Source organism: Linepithema humile, chromosome 6, assembly GCF_040581485.1.
Source record: "Linepithema humile isolate Giens D197 chromosome 6, Lhum_UNIL_v1.0, whole genome shotgun sequence".
NCBI classification, from domain to species: Eukaryota; Metazoa; Arthropoda; class Insecta; order Hymenoptera; family Formicidae; genus Linepithema; species Linepithema humile.
In genome coordinates, this window is record NC_090133.1 from 3,223,509 (window position 1) to 3,243,048 (window position 19,540).

Genomic DNA, 19,540 nt, shown 5'->3' on the forward strand with positions numbered 1-19,540 from the left:
TCAAACTTCAACCTTAATCTTCAATGTGTAGTCTGATACGGGCATAAGTCTGGGACTATATAGTTCAGTGAGTTTTGTATTCAAATGTTGGTATCATATGTCGCTGAGTTCATCTGTCAGACGTGACTAGACACCAAATATAAGCAAACGTAACCTTACATTGAATTAGGCGCGGCGAGGGAAACTATAGTGCATGATTTTAATTAATAATCAGATTCGGCGTAAAAAAAACACATAAAATGCGTCATTGTGATCCGAACATTTATAATAAATCTATGCGATACCAAGATTTTTGACAAGCTAGCATGGAAAAAGAGAGGAAAGTGGACTGATAAATACTACACGTATGAGTTGTCATCACGTTCGCGCAGATAGTACGGGATCGTCAACTCTTTGAGGCGTATTAAAACGTATGTTGCGTCGATTCAGCGTGACATTTTTCACTGCAACCTACATTGTACAATAACCATGTCGCCGCAATTAGCGAGAGAGAAGCATGCCAAGTACTTTCAAAGGTTACTACAGATCATGCCTAGCGGCCTGGCTGAATTCGATTCTACCAGATTGATGATAGCATATTTTGCGCTGTCTGGTCTAGATTTATTAAATTCATTAGACGAGATTGGTGAACAGGCTAAGTCCGAGGTTGTCGACTGGATCTATAGTCTGCAGGTTGAGAGAGCTGGACCGCGTTCTGGCTTTCAGGCGTCTACAACGATACCAAAGGATGTTCCTGAGTATCAGTGTGGTCATTTAGCAATGACCTATACAGGTTTAGTTACCCTCTTGATTCTCGGCGATGATTTAGGTCGAGTAGATAGACAATCTATCGTTGAAGGTGTTCGCGCCTGTCAAAATCCTGACGGATCCTTCACCGCCATGGTAACGGGATGTGAGAGTGATATGAGATTTCTCTACTGTGCCTCTTGCGTCTCTGCGATTTTAGACGATTGGTCAGGAGTCAACATTCCAAAGGCTGTTAATTATATTCTACAAAGCATTGTAAGTATTATATTTTTATCAATTATTATTGTGTTATTATTTATAAGCTTTGTAAGCATTGTTATCTTTACTTTCCTTTGCTAGTGTAACAGATGGCTCACGTTACGATAATTGCAGTCGTACGACGGTGGCATTGGACAAGGACCAGGTCTTGAATCTCATGGAGGATCCACTTTCTGCGCTGTGGCAAGTCTGTTTCTGATGAAAGAACATGTTAACATATTAGATATATTGACGTGGAATCGTTTGGCTCGGCTGAAGCGTTGGTGCCTTATGAGACAGGATGGTGGATTTCATGGGAGACCAGGAAAACCATCTGACACGTGTTACAGTTTCTGGGTTGGTGCTACGCTTGAGCTGCTGGAGTTTCTCAACTTTTCAGACGCCGAACAGAATAAAGCGTTTATTCTTAATACACAAGATACGTACGTCGGAGGATTGGCAAAGTTTGAAAACACTCGACCTGATCCTTTGCACACATATTTAGGTGAGTAAAATAAATGCATTTTATTTTTGCTTTACAATATACATATAAATAGATATTTTTAAATATAAATGTATCTGTCGTCTCACAGGAGATATTTAATCTTATCAATGTATAATAATGTATATAATTAATTTTATTAATAATGTATATAATAATTTTTTTTAACAGGTTTAGGTGGTTTAAGTCTCTTGGGACAGTCTGGTCTGTGCTCGATAAACCCCGAACTCAATATCTCGCAACGAACTTATGAGCATTTACAACAGATTCACAAGAAGTGGCGAGGTGATTAATTTCGGTTTATAAAAAAATCATGGAACTCGTGATCATATCAAACGCACAGAATTAAATATATCAGATGAGACATTTTTACATTCAAACGTTTATATTTTATCACATTTTCTGTGCTAAAATCCTTATTAAAAAAATGTCAATTAACATTGTCACAACAGTAGTCACAGTATTCGTTAATAATCTTTGTTGTATATGATTTGGAGTCGCTTGTTGAATGATGTGCTTGTTATACAAATTGTATGTATAGATATTGATATGCCAGAAAAAGTATATTAATAAAAATAACTTAAGCTACTCTTTGCAATTTGAACTTCCTTTATTCTGAATATTTAAATCTCATCTCAATAATTTTATTAATGTTTCATTAAAAATAGATGTATGATATTTATATGTAAGAATTATATTGTTAAAACGATTAATACACTTTACATAAAGGTATTGATATTTTAAAACAGTAAAAATCTAGGAAACAAGTATGTACAAATAAGTGCGCCATCTTTTTTTTTAAATTTTTATTTTTTACAAAGCGAGGTTTATTATTTATCTTTTTCTCATTTTCAGTAACGCAAATTTCATTTTTCGCGCTTATTGTAAAGTTGTACATTTCTCGAATTAGCCCTACTTCTAGCGTTTCTCGGCCAATCGCGCGCTCCACGAATCGATGTCATAGCAACCGGCGGGGGTTCGCGCGCATCACAATAGAGAGACGTCGCCAGACGTCGCTGAGCCGTGCAGCGCGACGGTTGTGTTGTAGAATGCTGCAGCGACTCGACGTAATACTTTCGCCGCTCGCGAAGTGTGTCAGTCACGTTTCTCATCGCGGCTCCAATTTTTTTTCTCCCGCTTTACGTTTCTGCGCGGATCAGTGAAATTCAGAAGCGCGCGATTGCGATTTGAGAATTCAAGGACCGGGATTGGGACGACGGAGCGCGATAACACGCGCAGCACCACGTACTCGTGGAGAAATTTCATCGTTCGCAGTCGGGTCGCGCTCCCGCGGCCCACAACAATAGCAGAGGTTAGTGTGCACGTCGAAATTCAAATCGACTACTGCGTGCGACCATCGCGCGCCATTGCGTGCGAAATCGCGCGACAGGGCCTCCTCCTTCCAGCTCGTCAATTACTCACGCTCTATCTTGATTAACAGCGCGGAATAATAGCGTGGTCCCTTTTAACGGTAGCGCGGCTCGGTTCGGTCGTTCGGAAATTAAAATTCGCTTGCGCGCGTAATTCCGCGTTCGTGGAAAATCTAGTCTAGTCAGCGATTTTACTTCTTTGAAGTTACGCGACGAGCAATATTCTTATTTCTAGACGAACAGCGCGCATGAATAAATTTGCGCGATTAATAAGGAGAAACTCTGTATGTAATGCAATTTTGAAATTCAGTAGTTCGACTGTTCTTGCGAACACAACGAGAACCACAACGAGTAGAATGACTCACTTGTTTCATACCGCCATTTCCGGATTAATTTCCTTAATGCAGCGAGAGTTTCTCAGATACACTCGCCGTGTCCAGTGAATGTAGCTGCGTCTAAACACACAAACGAATCAAGAGAAAAGATTTGAAGGAGAGAGAAAATTTGACATCAAAAGAAATAGTAATTTTATGAGTTCTGAATGTTGTACGAAATTTAGTTTTATCGGAGAGCCTTCTCTCTCTTTCTTTTTCGAGCTTTTTAGTATCGTCTGATTAAAGTTTTCTCATTCATCGAATTTCGTCTACGTGGATCATCTCTTTTGATGCTTAGAAAGATGATAGGAAAATGACTTAATATTTATCTGAAACTTTTGAGATGACTTTTGATTAACTTTTGATTGACTTTTGAGATGAAAAAAGATGTGTTAAGCGACTGATTCAGTCATTATTTTATCATGAAAAAGACATATATTAGTTATTACTGTCACAAAGATTCTTCAGTATTTCATCGCAATAACAGTAATACTTGTAGAATATTAGTATTTTTTTTCTGGACAATTTTTTATAATGTCCTTTTTACATCAGAAATATCAGAAATTTATTACATCAATTTTCGGAATTATCCTGGTTTTTGATATTAAAATTTTCAACAGCGCGGCGTAATCGAAGATATTAAGTGTTTTATTTCCACGTAGTTTTTCCGTGACGTCACTTTAATTAACTTCATTTTCGTTTTAAATAGATAATTTTGGTGTCATTTTAGTGCATTGAAATAGTTTTGCGTACCCGAGTCGAAATTTTTTTCCTATTTTTGACTTTAATGTTCAATCTAACATCTATCTAACATCTACTTTCGACCAAAATGTTTAATCTAACACCTAATTAGATACTTTAAGTAATCACATCACCCTATCTTGAACCTATTTAACCTCTGGCTTTTTATCGAAACTTTTCTTTTAAACCTCATAATGGGAAACAGTTCGTTTACTGCTTATTTGAGGTACAAAATAGGAGCAAATATAATACAATACATATTCTTATATAAATAAAACCTATCAAAATCCTTCAGAATCCGTAAACGTGAAAAAATAGAGGTTGAAATTAAGAATAAAATTTCGATTCAGGTACATTACGCATTAATTTCTATTTACTGTATATTTTAAAAGCCAAAAAATTGTAAGTTTATCGTAGTAATACAAAGATAAATGGTTATTGATGATAAATGGCTTCGTGAATCATCATCGTGATATGTTACCATAAATTATCAGTAAACTGATAACACGGAGCGATAAAAATTATACAATCGTCATTATCCATAAATACTCAGAGAAATACAAACCGATAACAAGCAAAAATACATCGAAATACAGTTAATAGGTTCACAAATTATTATCGTAAAATAATGAATATAATTTTCCTTTTATTGTGGAATGTGAGAAAATGTAGATAATATATCCGCAATAATATCTATTTTCTCTCTCTCTCTCTCTATATATAGATTTCAATGGATTTCAAGAACGAACGAGAAATTTCTGATATCATAATTTATACGCTGATTTATAACCATAAAATGGAAGAGCGACTGATATTTTAGATTACTAGATGGTTGATTTTCAATACAATGTTGAATATAAATAATTTAACGGGAATAAATAATTCAACGATATCTATATTTAAATGAGCGATATCGATAATTTAACAATGTCTATATTTAAAGCTAGACAAGACTAAGCTTTGGAGGAAAGCAATTTCAGTGCATTCTAAAAAATGCATCGTGCGAACTTTCCTCGTTGCCCAGAAATAGATGCCGATTAAGGCTGAATTCACTAGAGCAGTCGATTATCGTGTGAACGTTAGCGATCGAACAAGAGATTAAATTGCGGAAACCCCGGTGCCGGGCAATTCCGCGCCGCGGAAGAGAAACGGACGCGTCTCGTAACTTGTACGAGAAGTCGCTTTAATTGTGCCATTTGTTCGTCGCAGTATTTAACGTTTGCGCCATTTAGAACGCGGCGGTTTTCAACGGGCAAAGCTAACATCTTTCGTTTGGTAGTAACACTTCACCGATGTCGATTGAATTAACTTGGTTGGGAGAATCTTCGTCTTTTTCTCCCGTTAGAAGTAGAAAGAGATAAACAGTCGACTAATTGAAGTTAATTGACATTGCTGAAACTGTTTTAGTAGGTCGTTGCGTGTGTCTGCGCGTGTATGTACGTGTGTTTCACACTTTCCCTTTATATTACAATTTTTATTATAATAAAAAAAGTGGAGTAATTATAGTTGATTATAGTTAGCGTTGACTAAGGCTGAGAAAATCGATGTCGAGGCCTGTTTGCGGCTATGTCGCTTGGTTTCATTCTTTTTTCCTGTTTCCACATTATAGGTAGAATTATGCAAATAACCCACGATTATTTAAACTAAATTCCAACATAAATTTCAGCGTTGCGCTGCGTTTAGCTCTATCAGAAGTATCAATTTTTAATATTTTTATTGAAATAATTAAAAAAAAGAAGGAAGGCCGGTTCGATATTTTCTTAAAAAGCTATTTTCAACTCCGGTCAATAAGATCTTTTATTTTTAATTAGACCTCATTTTAATTTTATAATAATAGTAATTAAAAAAAAAAAGAGTGTCGATTTCATCGAGTGATCTTTATCTTTAATTGCGAATGAAACGCGATATCGACACCCGATATTTTTTTTCAGAAATTAGCAGTGTACGACCGTATAATCGAAAACGTAAATTTAGAGATAAACGCCTGAAAAGTCCGGCGGTCTCAGAGGCGAAATCGATGATCGTTACAGTGTGAAATCCCTCCACGGTGCATGAATTTCATCGGTGCGGACACGTGCACAGCTTATCGGCGAATTTGAGAACGTGGAATGCGCGAAATGTTCTAGCTGTTTTGTAAAACTCGCCGACAAAGCATGAAGAGATTTATTATGCACCTTTTGAAATTTATTCAAAGAACTGTCGTTCACAAATCGTGTTATCGCAATATTAGAATGTTATTATTTTAGTGTTTTAATAATAATTTAACATAATTGATGCATTAATTGAATAGTAATTAATAATTTATCATCAATCCCATAACATGTTTATGGACTGCGTATAATTAATTTATTCCGGAAGTAGCAGAGAGAAAGAGGGAGAGAGAGAGAGAGAGAGAGAGAGAGAGAGAGAGAGAGAGAGAGAGAAAAGACCAGCAATTTAGAAACACGTCTAATAAAATTGAGTAAAATACTTCAATTTAACGATAAATTTTCCTTTAGAGGCAATTTCGCGCTGTATTATATTTATTTGGCTCAGTTTAATATTTAATATCAAACATTTTAATTAAATTAAAATTCAGAACAAATAAAGTCCACTTCAATTCAAAGCCGCAACGACGTTCTACTATTTAATTGCATTCTGGATTTTAATTCGCGAAAAAAGCCTTTTATTTACATCCGCGATTCTGACAAAACCGCGATTGCGAGATTAAATCGCGTTCGAAATTAAATCGATTCCGAGTGAAAAGTTCACGAAATTCGTCATTAAAATTGATGGAAATTTCGAAACGCATCCTCGCGTTCCACAAGCCTGGTAACGCGTGTGTGCACGCGTCAAGCGGGTTTTCGAGCGCACGGTTGCGCCGTAAATAGAAGAAGCTAACGAGTAACCGCGCGCGATGAATGAGGCTGTTGTTAGCGCATTGCCCTGCGTTTGCTTCCAATTACGGGGCGCGTAGGAACGCGATGCACCGGTTTTTCATAATTCCACGGCTACGTGAGCGCACACGTGCCGCTCGCATCTGCCGGCACTTCGCAGGCTTCTCGAAGTCCCGAGCGAACGAATGCGGGACGCGACCCGAGCCCTCATGTGTGCAGAACAATATACAATATATGTGTATCTTACTCGATTAATATCTCTCGCGTGCTTCAGCTCAGATCGCGTTCCTCACGGGATAAACGCCGAGACGATAACAACGCCGCGCTGATGAATTTATTCGCGAGCGCAATCTATTCGCGTGCGATCGCGCGAGGATCGTGAATAGGCATAATTATCGTTTCATCTCAAAGGTCGTGCTCGATTGATGACGCCGGGACACGTGGTTCGCGGGTGGTTTAGTCTTCCGATGGTTTTGAGAACCGCCACGCGATCGCGTACACTAACATTGATTCCGCTGTACCTTGTTATGCGCTCGTTTCCTTGCGTCATCGGCGCATCGATCAAATAAAATGCGCCGTTGATATTCAGCATTATTCGCAGGATTGTCGAAGCAATTGACATTTAAAAGTGATTGAATTTAATTCTGCGCAGCGTTACATAAAATTATGCATTTCGCTCTTTCAATAAGAGTGTTTGCGAAAATATTTCGTGCAAACCGATTTTTCGGAATAATTGCGCGCGAAAATCGACGCACACTAGAATTTTCTTCCGCTCTGATTTATATTTTGTAATGAATTGCAGATTTTTTTTTTTTTTTAATCAAGTTTTTAATTTAAATATTACATTTTTCATGGATATATTATTCTCGATAAAATTTTTTATTCCATTCGCTCGAACAGCTGACTTTTTGCATTGCAATTTAGTTTCAGACTGCGACGTAATTATGCCATCCAACATTTGTACAAGTGATAAGAGATGCGCGATGACATTCCTGTGTGTGCGCGGAAACGCATAAATATGCCGCGATCGATGTAATTCTCATAAAAGCGATGATACCCGATGTTAATTTTTTTCTGTTATTGCGACCTTGCCGCGGCAGAGCAACGTTATATATCTGCATTCTCTCCTGCCTGTATTTTTTTTTTATTATAAAAGCACGCGCGGAATTCGTATCATCGGTAGCCTTGGCCACCGTGTACTTTTATGTGAAAGAGAGAGAGAAAGAGAGAGGATCGTGGAAATATGTACGGTGTTCTAAGGAGTGGCATAGGACTAATAGCGCCTCATCTTATTCCTCGTGTAACGCGCATTAGTTGATGAGAGTTTAATTAAAAAGTCGATTAATGAGCCTTTTAATATCGAACGCTCGGCTATTCCGGGTCTATGCATACATTTTGCTGCAGTTTGCGCCTTGCAGAAACTTGTTTCTCTAATCAATTCGAGACGTATAATATTTCGTTTTAAGATTAAATTTTCACGAATTACGTATTACTTGTGAAGATTTAAATATCCTAAGCTTGAGAAATAATTATTGATCTCGAAAAATACAGCAATTCTCAAGTATATTTTTCCGAAGCGACACTTCAATATAAAAGAAAAGTTAAAAGGCGATAATCATTAAATATCGCTATAATGAATTTTCAATTATGATGCTTTTTCTGTTATAAAATTAAAACTAAAAGGATTAAGAAGCTGCAATAAAGAATTCAGATAAAATTACAGTTAAAATAAAATCAGATAAAAAATTTGTAAGAAACAGATCCTTTTTCTTCAATTTTTTTTCTCTGAATATTGTATGTATTTAATATTGAGACTTGCAGAGTAACACATTTGTATGCTTCAGCAACTGAAACTCTCAGGCTTTTTCAAGCTTTCTTTTCTTAGAACACGCGTTATACTTGAAGACTATGAGAGGCTAAATAAATTCGTACAGACTCGAACGACACATGTGTCCTTTATGGGCGTAATTTCCTGCGAGGTCGTTCGTAATTCTCGCATGGCCGAAAGAGACTCTCGCACGCGGCTCGTGGCAGGAAATAACGTATCGCGACTGTCTTTTTTTAAAACGTAACGATCAGCCGACGTCATATTTCGCGGACGCGCCGTTCGTGGTTCTCTTTCTCTCGCAATTCGTATTCTCGCACGTGTGACCATCCCCCGTACACACGAGACGCGTTTTCGCGAATAAAAATGTTATTTATAACGCGCGCGATCCCTCTTTCTCTCGGGAGAGGTTTCTCGCGTGAAAAAAACGGAGCGCGCATCTGAACAACAATAGCTATTAATATTAACTATACAGCTGATGGGTACAACGGTAAATATAAGTCGCTGCATAAGCATCGGCGCTGCGTTGACCTGTTGCTGCTGAGCTTCGTTTCCGAGAAGTTTTTCAGAAAAGCGGAAATGAAAGAGCGATCCTTTTTTGCGATGGAATATCGCGATATTGAAAATCAAAGTCTTTAAATATCGTGTTCCACTTTTCGATGCGCAGTTTCGATCAATCACTATTTTCCACGTTACGTTTTCTTCCCAAAGTGCATTTCACCTCTACGAAAATAATATTGCACGACGGTGAAAAAAAAAGGATACACAATTAATAAAAGTCACTAGTTTGTACATCTAAGAAAGTAATTTGTAAAATTTTACTTTTATTCATTTATCGCAATGCCCGACTATTACGTGAGCATAAAAGTTACTTGCGCGGCAACGAAGTAATGCAGTTGCCTTAATTATTCCCAGCTAAGATTCGCGCGAACTCGGACGAGTTTCTTCTTTCGCCTTTGACAGGGCGAAGCGCAACGATCTCGCGAAGTCGTCTTTAACGAAATGCGTGCTCTTGTGCATAATTCGCCTTCTAACTTGCCCACCGAAAGTCCATAGAACTCGCGCTATGGCTGCCACGTGCTTTGTCTCGCGTGTGCGTGCGTGCGAGCGCTCATATGCGTGCGAGCGTCTATACATTAGTCTGGGGGGGCAGGTGGCGGTTATCCCGAGCGAAGATGCTCAATTTAACGAGGAGGGGTAACGCGTGTGCGCCGGGGTAACGCACAGCTGTCGGGTGGTGCCCGACAGCTGCATCTCGGGGCGCGAAAAGAAAGCGAGCCCTGAAGAGCACGGCGATGTGGACGGGGCGGTTGCACCGGTGTTTCCGACCTCGGCGGCGCGTATTTGCGCCGTAAACATTACGAATGCGGTAGCCGGTCCTTCGCTGCGGCTTGCGTCTACAGTAACGCGATCGATTTCCCTTCGTGGAAAAGTTTCGAGCGGGAAGAACCGAGAGGGGTGGAACTCCGCGCCGGCCGAATAAAGTTCGTTAATTAACTTACCGTTCGATCTTCATTTCGCTAAAAAATTGTATCGCGCCGAAATTTATATAAATTTCGCGTACGAGAGAGAATATAGCGATGAAACTTGCAATTGCTATTAAAAGAAATATAAAGGAAAGCTTGCTTTGCAGTCGACTGAAGTTCGTTAATTAATTTGTCATCTGAGCCTTTGGTCCGCCCAAGTGTTTTATTTTTGTAGCACGACAAAAGCTGACAACCGTTGGAATTTAATTTTCTAGAAATATCACGATTAAAAAAAGGAAAAAGAAATTATTTTATAATATACAATCATCCCGCTATATTTCTCTTCTATTAAATGAATTAATCGCTAATAATCATTCTTTATATCTGCGTCTTTTCATATCTCGGCATTTTAAAATCGTATTAATGTCAACGTTTATTCTATCTCTTTTATTTCCTGTCCCTTCCATTTTATCTTCCCGAGATTAAAAATATAATCTAACTTGTGAAAAACTCGGCTATAAATTATATTAAAATATATATTTTACGATGACCTTTTTTACGAGCAGCTTTTACCTTCCAAGAATTTTTATGCCTACTTAAGAATATTGCGGGGCATGTTTTATATGAAGAAAATAATGTACGATATTGAATGATTGCGATTCTGGAACAAATATATCACGATATTTCGATCGATGATCAACGTTTTCGAGTTTTCGATTAAATAAGTAATTTCCTTCTTAAACGGTTTCATCGAAAACCGTTTTTGCCGTCATGCATTTATCCCCGCGTCATCCCCGTCACTTTGATTGACCCCGCTATCAAAGTATCGACATATCGGTTTCACTACCGCGGAAAAGCCGATCGTCGCACCGGCCGGCCGGCCGGCGCGGGCGACGTTTCCCATTAAACGACCGAGCTAAATTTACGGATATCGGAAAATGTTGATTGTTAGTTGCTCGCCGTCCTTCGACGTGTCGTCGCGATAATGGTAGGCAGATAATGCTGGCGAACTAATTTTAGAGATGACGGGCCGCGCTGCAGGTTTGTCCGCGGAACTCACGGTCGCAAAAAAAGGGGGGGAGAAAAAACCGCATACGTTTCTCCACCGGATCGTTAAGAAAAATGTACGCGCCGTGTATTTTCGCGTGCATGTGCGCGCGTTTGTGTTAGCGCGCGAGCAATTTAGTGACGCGTAACGTCGGCGAGCGAAATAATTTACGAACGAGCCTTTTTGTATCACTCGGTTTGCGAGAGGGTCCGCGCCTTTACGGGAAGTAACACGTGTAATGACGCAAAATGTCATCTAACCCGACACTGACGTAAACGTTAAACCTTGCCCTACGTGGAGGATGCGAGAAAACGGTATCGAACCGTCGACATTCGGTGCGCTTGCACACGCGCTTGTACGGGGAACCGATAATTACGTTTGTCCGTGCACCGGCTAGTAGTTTACGGCGGCATTGTTTCGCGACGAGTCGCGTGGAGTTCATTGAGTGCCAATATTGCCGTGTGCTTGGAAACCACCGTAATTTCAGTGAGCACAATTATTCGATGCTGCGTGAACACGAGGAAGTGTATTCAGTAGCGATCGGCGCGCTTCCGTTGTCGCAAATACACGCAAGTCTCTTTCGCGATCTTTTCATAATTTTCAAAGTTACGAGTCGCCTGTAAATAAATTTATGATATACATGCACCTACAGACACGTTATTATTATAATTATGATTTATAATTAAAGCAGCTAACGAGCTTTACTTTCAGATGAAAATTTTGCGCGCTTGGGGAAGTTTCACGAAAAATCACGGAGTTCGGTTAATTCTTCGTCTCGCGATAAATGAAATAAATCCGCTTTGCGAAGTAACGTGGAACAGTTTCGAATTCCAGATTGGTTAAAAAGAATACAGAAACTCGTCTGCGATGCGCGATGCTTTAAAAACGCTGAGTAAAGAGCCGTTTCGCGATGTGTGGAATATCACGTGAAGATCCGAGTCACATCTAACCGGTTTCCGCGAAGTAGCTAGGATTCTCGTGCAAGGACTGGCGTTTCGCGGAAAGCTCCTGTATATATCGAATCTGACTTGATTGTAGCGGAGAGAAGGTAAATCGAATCAAGCAGGCGGAATACACGTGCTTATTTATAGCTAGCCGATCGAATATTCCGAAGACAAGCCACCTGATGGACAGTCTTGAAAGATGCATGCGGCGAGGAAATAGCCACCTAAAGAGAGATTCTAGTTTATTCCGGCCAATTATTCCGTATCGCGGAACAACCGGATCGTCCGTGCGCGCAGAGAGACAAGTTTTTTGCCTGTGATCGCTGTCGGCGATTAAAAGGAAAAAGAATGACGAGGATGTTTTTCGACGAGCTTGAAATCCGTTTATGAAATCTTCATAAACGATATGTTTTCCCTTTTGAAAAATTGAAGCGAGAATTTCGGCGTCGATATTACTCTTTTTTTCTCTCCGGAGAAAAAATCTCTGAAATATTTTTGTCACCTTTATTTCTTATTAAGAATTTAGAGGGTGTATACCTTACGGATTTTTCGGGGGGGGGGGGAAACATATATCTCGACGTGTGAATAATTCGCGACGCGCGTAAACTTCGACGTTTTTGCATGGGAAAAACTCGTCGCGCATTTTCGCGTGGAGAATTGCGCAGTTCGACGAACGAGCATCGGGCGGTCGGCGGTGTTTGCATCCGCAACGCGACAACACACAGGTGCCCGAAAGCGCCGACGTGGGCGTCTAGGTGAAACCCGGATGATTGTGGAGAGGAGAAAGAGAGAGCGAAAGTGTACGGCGATCGATCATTCATAACGCGGCTCGCACTCGATGTCACCCCTGCGATTCCGCCGCCGGCGGGATTACGATTGAAGAGCAGCGGGATTGCAATTCCGCAAACGGACCACCTAACGAGCGGAAGCAAACAAACGATATTATTTTAATAAGAGCGGAAGAAAGGTGGAATCATAATATTCCTTTCTCGCTGTTCTCTCTTAATTCTTTCGTTCACACGAGTATTTTTGCACTTCTGTCTTATTCGTGTTATCATTCTCGTTAAGGCACATCTTGCGTTGATTGTCATTGAAAATAATAAAGGAATCCAATTTATTATTGTCGTGGTTTACCGCGAAAATATCCAGAAGAGAAACGGAATCGAAAAGCCGGTGGGAAAAAAAAATAATATTAAACTATTTTTATTTTTCACGATTTGAAAGATATTTTTTGCGGGATTTCGCACAGAGACATTCGGGGATCATAATAATGTTGTGAATAATATTTCGACTGCAGGTTTCATCGCTAAAAATAGGATTTAAATGATAAAAGAATCCGGTGTGTTAATACTGTCGTGATTTTCTACAAAAATATTCGAGAGAGGAGCGGAATCAAAATTTTATCGAGAACAGAGACTGAAAAACAAATAAAATCGAGCTAATTTTATTATTCATTCAAGATTTAAAAAATATTTCGACCGCGGGTTTCACAGACAGATACTGCGGCGAGATTGTGATCGTGTTATAAATATTTCGATCGTGAGTTTCACGAATGTCGCTTGTGAAAAATTAAATATTGTAACAGACGCATATTTTCTGCGATAAAAAATTTATTTTTGGTTCCCGTTGTGTATCACTTGTACTGTATTCTTTGAGCCTCTCAATTTTTCATTTTGTTTTTCTGTTTTCATGTTTTCCAAAGATATTTATCAAATTTTCTTCCGTGGCATTACATGAATTTTGTTCATTGCGCATTCTCTCTCTTCCAAATTTTTGGCAAGTCGGTTTAACACAAATCAACTGAATTTTAATCAACTGCTCGCTGTTCGGCCGGCTGTGCAAAGGTGAATGAGAGTCTCTGGCTCGCCTTGACGCTCCTTACAAATCGATCCAACTGCCAAAGGTAGTGCCTTATACTGCGCGCTGCTCATAAGGATGTGTGTGTGTGTACATGTGTGTACACGTGAATGATAGCATGCGACACGGATGTCGTTGGCTCGCATTACATTTCATTTCCAACATTAGGATCGTTCGCACTCGTTAAGACGAATTGTACGAATAAGGGAGAGACTCTCTCTCGCTCTCTCTCTCTTTTTCTCGTTTACGCCTTTCGACACAAATCCGAGTGCGTGAAAGTTGTGTGAGTTTAAAATGCAAGAGATTTTAATGATTTAAAAAAATATTTTTCTATACTCCGAAAGATTTGTAATATATTTAAAGTAATATTCCATGATTTTGCACGACAAAGATAGTAAATAGAAGTTGTTTTTTTGTCGAAGGTGCTTACTATCGGTGTCAAGGCTAATAGCTCTGTAAAAGGCTGTGAGTGATATTTATGATAATATTTACGAACCACGAGGTAAACGCGAAGGATACTTTTCCCGAATAAATACATGTGACGGGAAAAGTGAATTTTCGCGAAACTTCTCTTATCTCGCCACTCGGGGAAATCTTCATTTTGCGGATTCTACGGTTCTTTTATTATGAATGAATTCGCGGAATTAGGAACGAATTTATTCACATCCTCGACAGCGCTCTTGACTCAAGCAGCGGAGTATAATTAACTTTATCTTGACTGCGGCTTTGTGTTTCGAAGAAATCGGTAATGAATCAGAATTCGCTGAATGTATTTCGGGCGTACGTAGAAATCCTTCGTCTTCGCGATAACAAACCGTTATGAAATTATATGAAAAAATTCTCTGAGAATTCATTCTTCTGCTTCCGACATCGGCTCATTATATTTATATCATTATTTACGAAATATTCCATAGAAAATTTAATTAAAAGAAATTTATATGACATTTATCCTTAAGCTCGCTTTTATAATTTTTAATTCGCGACGGAACTTGAGATAGAAATTTATGAATAATTTTATGTAATAATAATATTTGAGAGATGAAAGGACATATCACTGACATTATATTTTGTATATATGTGTACATTCTAATATTTTAAAAAATTTTCTGCATCGCACGACGCATATAATTACAAGTAAAAGTTCAGCTTTCATTCTGTCATGAATTATAAATCGTCTACAGTGAATTTTATTGTAAAACTAACGCTTTTCGAAAAAATGCAGAGTTTTAATATTGCCACTTGCAATATAAATTAATTACCTGGAAACTAATTTATGAAATATTTTTATTATTCATCATATCGTTCTAATTAATCTACGAGGCAAATTTGATCAATAAAAATTGTGACAAGGTCCTTTGTAATTTCGCGGGAATTCAACGCAATTTTCTTCGCACTGGATTCTTGGCTGGATTATTATTTTACCTTCTCAAATATTTGGCGATATGTTTCTCTCATTTTCCCGCATAATTGTTTCAGGTGGCGTGGGGCACGGCAGTGATGGAATTGCAGAGCTGGTTGCTCTACCATTTAGTGGCCGTCACCGACTGCAATCAAGGTACAGAGAAGGCACCGTCGTTCGTCGTGTCGTACACGCTTCCATGAACCCACGACATTTATGTTACGTTAACGACTCGCCGTTTAATCCTTGGTTATTTTAGTTGCGTTTGCCTGAGTTTACCGGACCATCACTCATCATCACGCACACAGTGTTGTTCGCCGCTTTTTTATTTAATTTCCCACCCCGCTATCACACTCCGGAGGAAACGGTGGTCTACCGATGTTTGACGGTGAGTTCGTCGTACGAAGCACGCACAGAGATAAGTATATGCACGTTCGAGATCGCCGGCAGCCTCGATCGAGATAATGAGACGCGGGACGTCCTTTCTCAGGACGCTCGAAATTACGAGGTTTCGTCAAGTCGTCGTACTTTCTATCACCCATTGTTCCATATTTAAAGGCGCAATTCTTTTGTTCCTTCGTTTACAATGGATCACGTAAAACGTTCAGATTTGAGGAAGAAGTGAATGATCCGCTCTTTCCATCGCGCCTTGGCGTTGAATGCTATGTGTATTCGCGCGCGCGCGCGTGTTGCACGTGATTATGTTTGACATCACACTTATTTAAAATATAATTTATAATATAAGATTTATGTTAAATCAATGAAAGTTGAGTTTTTAGAAAAATCGTATTTTCACTACGTCATATTATGATTACATTTCGCAGCAGAGACTCGCATTCTCGTTATTTACGGTCAAAAGTTCGCGTCGAACGCAACTTTTCTGTCGGACGGGCAAAACTCGGGATCGCACGGTCGCATTTGCCACTAAACAAAAGCGAGAATGCGGGCCAGTGTGCACAATGCATGAGCGACGGTGGTCGTTCACTGTGCAAAAATATTGCAGTGATGCAGTCGGCGAACACAATCGGAGGTGGCGGCGGCGGATCGTATCCCGGCGGCGGCGGTGGGACCGGAAGTCGCACCCGTGATTTAGGATTACGTGCCCAGAAGAAGCTTCTGGGTCGCATAGTGGCCACCGGTGCCGGCCGGTCGCTATTCATCGACGACGCGACGGCGTCGTTGCTCGACAATCTGTACAAGCTGATGGACAACATCGCCAAGAGCAACCCGCACTTGGACAAAAAAGAACCAGAGAAGGTCCTCAAGAATATCGTCAAATTGTCTATTAAGGTATGCAGAGTGTGTCTCATCAATATAAACTTTGGTTTTAATTCGAATCTAAATACAAAAAGAAAAAGAAAATCTTGCGAATTGTCCGTCACACTCAAAAAAATGATTTTGCAATAATAGCAAAAATTTTCTAGGTGTAAAAAATTAACTAAAACAGATAAATGATTAGCAACTGTTGTGATATTGCATATGTAATTACTTAATCAGTTTAGATGACAGAAACAGAATATATATCTGTATTGTTTGTGAACTTTAAAAAGAAAGTTTCTCTAAAGCGCCTATCTATATAAGATCAATCACGTGTTAGATCATGCAATAAATAACATTTAGCAATGGTACCTAAATTTTTCAGAAGTTATTGCTAGAACATTACTGCTATAAATTCTATATGTGACAAACAATGTTTTCACAGATACGAAAAATAGCGATACATTCTTGTTGCGATATCTAGAAATCTAACTACATCAGCGAAATATTTTTTTGAGTGTAATGTATTTATTTGACGAAAAGATTTTTTTCTCTTGAAATTATTTTGATCGCGCGGAAAGTTAATATTTTTTGGAACCAAAATAACATCATTGTTAAATATTTCAGAATAACCAAAATTATCGCCCGCATCATAATATGCTATAATTAACTGCGTAATTAATTTTATATTAATTTATACAGCATAAATTACTATTAAGCTAATATTAGCTGTGTAAATTAACTCATAAAACGCGGCTTGCACAGATCGGACTCGTCCAGCGCAGTCATCAATTCCGTCCGAGCGAGGCCGAGAAGCTCGAGGAGATCCGGGAGGCTCTGGGGACGGTGGCGATGACCGTCGTCTCGTTCTACGAGGTGGATTACAGTTACGACCAGGAGTATCTGATAGGCTCGCTGGAACGTTGCCGGTCGCTGCTGCTGGAGCTGATAAAGCCGCATCTCACGGACAAATCGTCGCAGCGTTGCGACCAGGTGTTCGACTTCCTGGTGTATCCCAAATTCTTGGACTCGGTGTTCCGATACGACTCCGAGCACAGACCCGTCCTCGGTATGCTAGTCAGTGACCTCAACAAGGCGTTGGACGCCAGGCGGCTTTGATTCTTCAAGAGTGAAATTTCACACGAAGTCGATTACGCGGTCCGATCGCCGGCAGGATAATCGACGGTTCTCGCGATCGCGATCGATCGTCGAGGGGCGGGACGCGTCCATCGAACACGCGCGCTTCGTTGCACTTCGTTTCACGGCGAGCGGCGTGTCGCCCATACCTTCGGCGTGACGGCGGTATAGTTTCTCGTAGCGATAGATCAAAAAAACAAGGTGTTTCTTGCTCGCGCGATATCACTCGTACCCGGGTCGGGCCACCCAGTGCGGACCACTCGCTCACTGATTCACGCAATAATTGTCTAATACTCCGCTTACTTTAAGGACACAGTCTCACCTCGCGTTACCTGTGTAATTGATGTTTGATATGCATATATTTGTGCGCAGGCCACCGATCGTCAAATCCATACCAAAAAAAAAAGTATAATAAGCTTACTATATGTGAACGAGATGGAAGACGAAATGTTAATTCCGAAGTCATTTCCTTGAACTATACGCATCAGTGTCTCGTCTCGATATTCGATAATGCTTTCATTTCATCTGCATTTCGCGATTATTTATTACACAGAGTATAATCTCTTTATACATTCTTAATTAGAGTACATCCCGATGCAAAATATTATTTTTATCCTACTTTAATTTGTTAAATGAAGTTACCTTCGTTTTAGATCCCGTATTTTTAACGCAATCGGCGATTTTCGATTCTATTTGTAACCAAAGCTGTATAACGGAACAGGCTAAAAGTAGCAAGGCGGCAAAAAAAAATACTAGGATCGGATTCAGTTTGCGGTTGTAAACAAAAAGAAAAGAATTTTTTTCTCGTAAAGTTAAACTACAGGAGTCACGGTGGTTTATGTTCGCTGCGAATCGCGATGGCTGTAAATTGTAGCGTGATCTTAAAAGTAAACGAGCTACTTTCGAAAATCGCAAAGTCCGATCGATCGACCGTTCGACCAAGCCGTATCAACGTACCGTAGTAGTATAGAGGGCAAATTGTCCTTCGTATTTTAAATCGACGTGTTACGACGGTGGGTACCGTCGCGTAATAGTGGATTGCGCGAACAAAGAGCCTTCTCCTCTTTCACGTAGAACTGAAAAGCATCTCTATACAATCGTCCATTATTACGATCATGGGTTTAGATAACGTTGCGAACGTTTTAAGTCTGATCCAGTAAAAAACAGCGTTATTTAATGAATTGTTTAAAAGAATTTTGTGATATCAAGATGCGTTGATATTTGAATTCTTTCATAATTTTACAAACAAATTAGATTAAAAATTGTTATCCTTTTAAAATGCAAATTCTGAAAGGAGAATGAAATCAAGTCAATCAATCAAATCAATTAATCGTACGATTAATTTTTTTGTGTGTACAATAGTAGCGCTAAATGAGTGAAACGTGCTTGCGGAAGTCTCAGAACGCGCGCTGCAATCGACACAATCCACTATTAACGCTACCGCTTGTACATTTTTTACAACACACTCGATTAAAGGAACAATTCCTACATATCTGATTTGATCGCGATTCGGTCCCGACGATCATTAGATCGGGACATCGCGGAGAGAAAATATCGTAGAAAAAAAACCGAAAGGAAAAACTTTATCGACATTTTGCGTCTTTTGTACGCGGTATACACCCACTTTACACGTTATTTGTGATGATTGTCAATATTAAGGATGTTGTATGGGTACTATGCCATTAATAAATTATTAACAAACACCGGTCATGCATTCATTGCCGTTCACCGTTGCACTTTACGACCCGAGAAGGAAAAGG

General features: G+C 39.5%; 2 protein-coding genes across 3 annotated transcripts; both read left to right on the forward strand.

The window, feature by feature from the left end:
• The first annotated feature begins 90 nt into the window (after positions 1–90).
• betaggt-I (geranylgeranyl transferase type-1 subunit beta) lies at positions 91–2,074 on the forward strand. The gene is made up of 3 exons (XM_012364208.2): positions 91–1,002; positions 1,120–1,489; positions 1,658–2,074. The coding sequence occupies exons 1-3, from the start codon at positions 469–471 to the stop codon at positions 1,777–1,779; spliced, it is 1,026 nt and encodes a 341-aa protein (XP_012219631.1). The 5' UTR covers positions 91–468; the 3' UTR covers positions 1,780–2,074.
• A 385-nt stretch (positions 2,075–2,459) lies between these two features.
• On the forward strand, positions 2,460–19,483 carry sigmar (Tumor necrosis factor alpha-induced protein 8-like protein sigmar). Of its 2 annotated transcripts, XM_012364278.2 has the most exons (5): positions 2,736–2,798; positions 15,464–15,542; positions 15,646–15,774; positions 16,390–16,676; positions 17,409–19,483. In XM_012364278.2, exons 3-5 carry the CDS (start codon positions 15,765–15,767, stop codon positions 17,760–17,762), a joined length of 651 nt encoding a protein of 216 aa, XP_012219701.1. In that variant the 5' UTR covers positions 2,736–2,798; positions 15,464–15,542; positions 15,646–15,764; the 3' UTR covers positions 17,763–19,483. The 2 variants fall into 2 exon arrangements, with proteins under 2 accessions (XP_012219702.1, XP_012219701.1); XM_012364279.2 differs by lacking the exon at positions 15,646–15,774 and having other exon boundaries at positions 2,460–2,798.
• The last annotated feature ends 57 nt before the right edge of the window (positions 19,484–19,540 follow it).

Bases quoted from the DNA above. Each gene is read 5' to 3' on its own strand.
- betaggt-I (XM_012364208.2), top strand. From the start codon at position 469: ATGTCGCCGCAATTAGCGAGAGAGAAGCATGCCAAGTACTTTCAAAGG. The intron at 1,003-1,119 runs GTAAGTATTATA...CGATAATTGCAG, and splicing joins ATTATATTCTACAAAGCATT to TCGTACGACGGTGGCATTGG. The intron at 1,490-1,657 runs GTGAGTAAAATA...TTTTTTTAACAG, and splicing joins TCCTTTGCACACATATTTAG to GTTTAGGTGGTTTAAGTCTC.
- sigmar (XM_012364279.2), top strand. From the start codon at position 15,485: ATGGAATTGCAGAGCTGGTTGCTCTACCATTTAGTGGCCGTCACCGAC. The intron at 15,543-16,389 runs GTACAGAGAAGG...AAAATATTGCAG, and splicing joins CGTCACCGACTGCAATCAAG to TGATGCAGTCGGCGAACACA. The intron at 16,677-17,408 runs GTATGCAGAGTG...CGGCTTGCACAG, and splicing joins TCGTCAAATTGTCTATTAAG to ATCGGACTCGTCCAGCGCAG.